This window comes from Kogia breviceps, chromosome 1 (genome assembly GCF_026419965.1).
Source record: "Kogia breviceps isolate mKogBre1 chromosome 1, mKogBre1 haplotype 1, whole genome shotgun sequence".
In the NCBI taxonomy this organism is placed as follows: domain Eukaryota; kingdom Metazoa; phylum Chordata; class Mammalia; order Artiodactyla; family Physeteridae; genus Kogia; species Kogia breviceps.
Window position 1 is genome coordinate 64,311,221 of NC_081310.1, and position 6,280 is coordinate 64,317,500.

Here is a 6,280-nt window from a genome sequence, read left to right on the forward strand (position 1 = left end):
TCTTTAATACAAATTTTCCATTATGCACACTGGGGTCAGTGTAGAATAGGGAAAGGAGCACAGCCTGAGTATCAGGCAGGCCTGGGTGCAAATTCTGGCTCCCTCACTCAGCACCCATGTGCAGAGTACTTAATATCTGTGTGCCTCCGTTTGCTCACTGTAAAATGGAGATGAGGGTCATGGTGACTGGCAGGTACAGCTTCCAGTAAGCGTGGACTACTCTTCTTACTAATTCCCCCTGAGGACGTGGCTAGCCCAGGAGGTTGGAGACATGGATCTGAGAGTCTAAATGAATCCAGGGCCAGAGAAGGAACCTGGAGCACATCTGACACCCTTGCCTGTCCTGTGGGAAGCTGGCCTCTTTAAGGAGTACTCTTGGAACATAAAATGAAAGAACCAGAAGGCAGCTTTAAGGATATTTAGCTCTCACTCCTGATTTCATTTGGGGAAGCTGAGGCCTGGAGAGCTGAGGTGACTTCCCAATCCAGTAAGGAGAAGCCTTGAGTATCAACCCAGGTTGGGGAGGGGGACCCAGTTATTTCTCAATCCCAGTGTATTCTGGAATGGCCAATTTGTCACGTCACTGTGACCTAGGAACACGTGAATGGAACCCACAACTGTGAGTCCCTCTGCACAGAACAGCTGTTCACCCCAGGAAATCAACTTTTTTTTTTATTAAGAGAAGCTGAAAAATTATTTTAAAAGGGAGAGAGAGGTAGCTTCTCCTAAAAATAGCCATATGCAGAAGTTCATTTTTCAACCATCTCTTTTGCTTACGATGCAAAATTATAAACTTTGAGTAAGAGTTTCAACGAATACAAAGTTGGAGAGGTCTAGGGAAGGGAGGAGCTATAATCAGAAGAAACTTTTGCCAGGAAATCTGTGACATTGTGGCTTTTTATGAATGGCGAGGCCCCACGATATAAAAGGGGGACACAGTAGGTGAAGGTCTACACAACAGGGGCTTGCTCTTGCAAAACCAAGCCACAAGTCTGACTGAACGAAGAAGACAGAACTCCACCATGCCCAGCTCAACACTGCTCTGTTGCCTGATCTTCCTGGCCGGGGTGGCAGCCAGCCAACACCAGGGCACCCAGTCTAAGGACGGCTGCATCCACTTCCCAAACAGCCTGCCCCACATGCTCCGGGAGCTCCGAGCTGCCTTCAGCAACGTGAAGACTTTCTTTGTGAGTATGATGCTCTCCTGTCCTTCCTTCCTCCCTGGGACTGCCTGATGAGGCATTCTGCTGGAGCTTATAAAACCTCCTTTTCATTCACCTCCACCCACAACACCCATTCCCCCTCAAACTGAAATTCTTCAGAATCCCTGGTCAAGCTGTGGGTTCAGTGAGTCAATCTAAGCCCTGGTGCTGCAGCAAATTGTGCAGGAAAAGCTCCCTTCAAAAAGGTATCTCTCCTATCTTTCCTATGCTCGGAAATTTGTATAAGAATTCTCTGGAGCTCAATACTTCACAGGCTGGGAGAGATCACGAAGGGTCTGATTGGAGGTGAAGATGTTCCCCATACCCTGTGGCAGGGAAACATAAGTTGCCTCAGCTTAGAGGGCTTCCAGAACCTGAAAGACTGATGGTTTGGGGTAGCACCATACAGGGGAAAACCTGCATGAGGAGATGCTTCCCACTCCCGGAGAACTTTCAGTGCTGCAGCTGGCTGCCGGCAGCAGGTAGACAGAAAAGCAAAGGGCACCAAGGGGTTGGTATGGGGACCCTTGCACATGTGACACAGTTTCGCAGAAAGACCAGGACCCAGGCAAACTTCTGCCTTGCCTTCAAAATCAGCCAGATTTTTTAAAGAACTTGATCCCAAGGGGAAGGACTTGATTTAACTAAGAGTTCCAGCACCGTTGAATGTTCTGTTTTGAAAGCTCTCTTTTCCATTTTGGGGCCAGGTCTGCATTGATTAAAAATCAAAAACTCTATAAATAAAAGGGCATGAGAAAAGCAGTCATTTTCAGTATTTCCCCAAACCTTTTCATTCTCCTTGTGTTCTTCTTGCAGCAAATGAATGACCAGGTGGACACCTCGTTGTTGAGCCAGTCTCTGCTGGAGGACTTTAAGGTGAGGGCTGGGCGGTGACGAGGGTGCAGTGTGCAGCATGACTAAGGGCGGCTCTGCTTCTCGCCTGCAAGGAGCTGGGTCCGCTTCCCTCGCTTTGAAAAGGAGAAGTGGGAAGATCTTAACTCAGCACATAGTCAGTAGCTGGAGGGGGGTTGTCACCAAGGGCTCGGTCCTGGGGGGTGGTGGCCACTTAAGAAGGTCCCCGGGAACAAAGCTGTCCTCTTAAGCAGTAGCTCTTCCTCCCGGGTCACCACCCACCCTGGCTTCCGCCCTTAGGGTTACCTGGGTTGCCAAGCCTTGTCGGAGATGATCCAGTTTTACCTGGAGGAGGTGATGCCACAGGCTGAGGACCATGGCCCCAACATCAAGGAGCATGTGAACTCTCTGGGGGAGAAGCTGAAGACCCTCAGGCTGAGGCTGAGGCGCTGTGTGAGTAGCAGACCAGCTCTTTCTCTTGCAGGCGGCTCTCTTTCCTCTGGGCTCTTCCGGAAACATCCTCCCCAAACCCGGTTCCCACCTGGAGACACAAAGACACAGGCCGGCAGGCGCCCTCTCCCTCCGGCCAGGCGCTGAAGTCACATCACTTGCTCATTTCTTTCTGAGCAGGGGGTGGGGTGGCTGCTAGGCATTTACATGTGAAGGTTTGCAATAGCTTTCCTGTTATTTGTGAGTCATTTGTGGGTTATTAGCTATTCCCCTCTCTCTACATGAAAGGGGCCCAGAGCTTCAGTCAGGGCTCCCTCGTCCCTGGGGACCTAGGACCTGGGCCCCGCAGGAGGGGCCAGAGGTAAGGGTCCTGGGGGAGGAAACTCCACTTCCCTCTTCTTCTTAACCTTTTGAGAGCAGAGCTTCAAGTGGAGCCCAACTGACTGACAGGATTTTCCCTGGCATTTTAGAGGGGCCAGGGGGCTACCCAGCCCTAAGCTAGTGTCTGTGAATAATCCCCCAGGATCATTTATTTCTCCAACTGAAGTGATACCCTCACCACTGGCTTCCTTTGTTCCCTCACTGATGTTGAGAAATCATCTGGGCTGTATTTGTAGAAGAGGGCCATGCAACGGGTTAGGCCGGCAGGGCTGAGACTGTGTCTCTGCTCCTTGGAGACTTAGAAATGGTCCTTGTGGCTGGGACTGAAGGAGAGGGACAGGACAAAAGCAGGCAAGGACAGAAGGGCTGGCTCAGGCTCTGGTCAGCACTGGGACGTGCCAGGGGAGGAAACTCTAAGACCTGGGTGTTTGACGCAGCCTTGTAAGCAGCTGGGAGCAGCTCTTAGGGAAACACAAGTAATCTCCCTGGGCTGTGTTTCTTCTCTATCTGGTGGGGAAGGAGGAGGTAGGTTAGTCTTCACAGGAGCTGTGGAGAGTAGACATCCAAGATGAGTCTGGCCTCTTCCTGCTCCCGGCTTGTCCCCCAAGCACAATGGACCCAGGACCCGGGCGCCAGTGTCGTTCACACTTTTTCTTTCCTTGCACAGCATCGATTTCTGCCCTGTGAAAACAAGAGCAAGGCGGTGGAGCAGGTGAAGAGTGTCTTCAATAAGGTGAGCCTGGGATGCTGGCAGGGAGGGTCCGGGGACCATGACCTCTGCCCACTCCCAAGGGGCAGAGGTTGGCAGGTGCTCAGCGGGCCCTGAGCTTCGCTCAGAGGGAGTGTGGGAACACGACAAATGGTATGACCTCCTCAGCCAGTGAGGAGCTGCCATCTCAGTCCTGTTTGTTTTCTGTGAAGTGTTTTGGGGGGTTTCTAAATGACTGCTCCCTGCCTTTGCAGACCTGTGGGTTGGGCTGGCCAGCCAGCTGTGAACACAGTGAGCTGGGTGCTGGGGAGAGTGACAGAGGAAACAGAAAGTAGCTTGTTGGGAATCAGGTCTGCAGCCACACGTGCAGGAAGCCGACACGTGAACGTGCACTTACAAACACAGCCAGGGGTGCAGCCTGAACTCCCCCAAACGCAGAGCAGGAAGCAGAGTTCTCCCTTATGTGGACTTGGTCCCCCTCTCTTTCCACCCACCAATCACACCTCCCAAGGTGCCTGAGAATGTCAGCTCTCAAACCAAGTGGGGTTTCACTCTTCTAACTGTCCATGAATTCTTCTACCACATTTCCCAGAAGCCATGGGGCCTATGTCCTCTTCATGGGTTGGAGACAGACACTGGGCAGGCTTCCAACATCAGTGGCCATGAATCCCCTGACAGTAGGCCAGAGCAGCAGGGCTGGACCTTCTCAATCCATGGGTGGGGGGACATAAACACAAAAAAGGCTCCCTTCTCTCCTTCTCTCAAAGTCTTGCTTTCAAAGTGGTTCCCCTAATGTCTTTTCATCAAATTTTGAATAAGCATCACGTGAGCACATGATCTTTAAAACTGTTGAAAAGGCACCATTTGAAAGACTGTGCTTTGCAAAAGTGAACGTTCCTCTTGCTGCCTACTGGCCGTGGTCCAGGCCAATGCACAGCCTTTCCTGACAGCAGGGCATATCCTCAGGCCCCCAGGGTCTGTCCTTCATCCCCCAACACAAGGGAGCTAGTACAGCTTCTGGGTCCCAGGGTCATGACCATCCAAGCGGAGGACCCACTTACTTGCTCAGATGGGGTTTTCACTAAACATTTCTTATCTCCCTACACAGCTCCAAGAGAAGGGTGTCTACAAAGCCATGAGTGAGTTTGACATCTTCATCAACTACATAGAAGCCTACATGACAACAAAGATGAAAAACTGAAGCATTCTAGTGAAGAAAACATCAGGGATGGCGACTCTACTAGACTCTAGGACATAAACTGAAGATCTTCGAAATCTGATCCAGGGTTCTGGGAGAGCAGAACCAACTCCCTGGAAAACCCAGTTGTACCTCTCTCCTAGAATATTTATTACCTCTGATACCTCAACTCCCATTTCTATTTATTTACTGAGCTTCTCTGTGAAATATTTAGAAAGAAGCCCAATATTATACATTTTTTCAATATTTATTATTTTCACCTGTGTTTAAGCTGTTCCCATAGGGTGATACCCTATGGTATTCGAGTGTTTTAAGAGAAATTGTAAGTTATATAAGGAAAAAGAAATGTTCCTTGGGGAGTCAACTGCAGCTTCATTTCCAAGCCTAACCACACTTGACAGCTGTTGGGCTATTTTCCCTGACCTCCCTCTAATTTCTCTTGTCCCTGGGCCTGGGGCTCCCAGAGTGTTACAAACACTCTTATGCTTGTAAGAAGAGAAACTAGGGAGCCCCTTTGACAATTAATATTCCAGTGGCTCTGAGGGATTCCCCTGACCTTATTTCCCAACCACTTCATTCTTGAAAGCTGTGGCTGGCTTGTTATTTATAACAACCTAAAATTGGTTCTAATAGAACTCAGTCTGAACTAGAAGCAATTCAATTCCTCTGGGAATGTTACATTGTTTGTCTGTCTTCATAGCAGATTTTAATTTTGAATAAATAAATGGGTCTTATTAAAATCATGTTATGGTGTCAGTTGACTTCTGTCTGGCTAAAACTATTCTCCCAAAGTTTCCAAGATAGGAGAGAGTACGAATGAATTCTACATTCCAGAGAAAGAAAGCCAGCTACCTTCTCCCAGAAAATGGGAAACCGCCACATCTGATCAGGGAAAAGCTGTTACCCCTTCAAAAGCCAATAGCAAAGCCCACCATATTCTTCCCCTAAACTCAGTCCTTTAAAGAATCATCCTTCATGATCATGCTGATTTTCAAGGCTAAGGATGAGATTCTGTACATACCAAAATTAAAAAGCAAGGCAGAGGAAGTTTTTCAGTGTGTTTTAGGTTTTGGTGTTTTTTTGTTTGTTTTCTTTTATGTTATCATTGTTTGCTCCTTCAAGTTCCAAAGTTCCAGCGGTGAATATTAATTTGCCTGTGTTATTGTGAGGATTAAGATAAAGTGCTGCATGTCTCTGGACACTAGGAGATGGTCCTAAGTGCACACGGTTGGCTGTTATTAGTATTCACACCTAAAATCTTCTACCAAATCCTCCTGGAGCTGAACAGAGGCAACAGGTTGGACCTAGTAGAATGGAATATAAGCAAATGAGCCCACTTGATAGGCTACCCAAGGATTAAAGCTGCTGCATTTCTGTTCTCTGCTTGAGCCACCAGACAAATGTGAGATAGGCTGCTGACTGCGGTCTGTTGTGGGGGGGCATGGTGGCTGGGGAAGCCCTACTCAAAGCCCTATGACTTGAGGTGGA

At 48.9% G+C, this 6,280-nt stretch overlaps 1 protein-coding gene across 1 annotated transcript; it reads left to right on the forward strand.

The window, feature by feature from the left end:
- Nucleotides 1-864: 864 nt before the first annotated feature.
- Nucleotides 865-5,535, forward strand: IL10 (interleukin 10). The gene is made up of 5 exons (XM_059049770.2): nucleotides 865-1,187; nucleotides 2,019-2,078; nucleotides 2,355-2,507; nucleotides 3,553-3,618; nucleotides 4,703-5,535. The coding sequence occupies exons 1-5, from the start codon at nucleotides 1,023-1,025 to the stop codon at nucleotides 4,793-4,795; spliced, it is 537 nt and encodes a 178-aa protein (XP_058905753.1). The 5' UTR covers nucleotides 865-1,022; the 3' UTR covers nucleotides 4,796-5,535.
- Nucleotides 5,536-6,280: the final 745 nt, after the last annotated feature.

What these genes read in the sequence shown, in the direction of transcription:
- IL10 (XM_059049770.2), top strand. Translation starts at nt 1,023, where the DNA reads ATGCCCAGCTCAACACTGCTCTGTTGCCTGATCTTCCTGGCCGGGGTG. An exon ending in GCAACGTGAAGACTTTCTTT is followed by an intron (nt 1,188 to 2,018) that starts GTGAGTATGATG and finishes TTCTTCTTGCAG; the next exon opens with CAAATGAATGACCAGGTGGA. An exon ending in CTCTGCTGGAGGACTTTAAG is followed by an intron (nt 2,079 to 2,354) that starts GTGAGGGCTGGG and finishes TTCCGCCCTTAG; the next exon opens with GGTTACCTGGGTTGCCAAGC.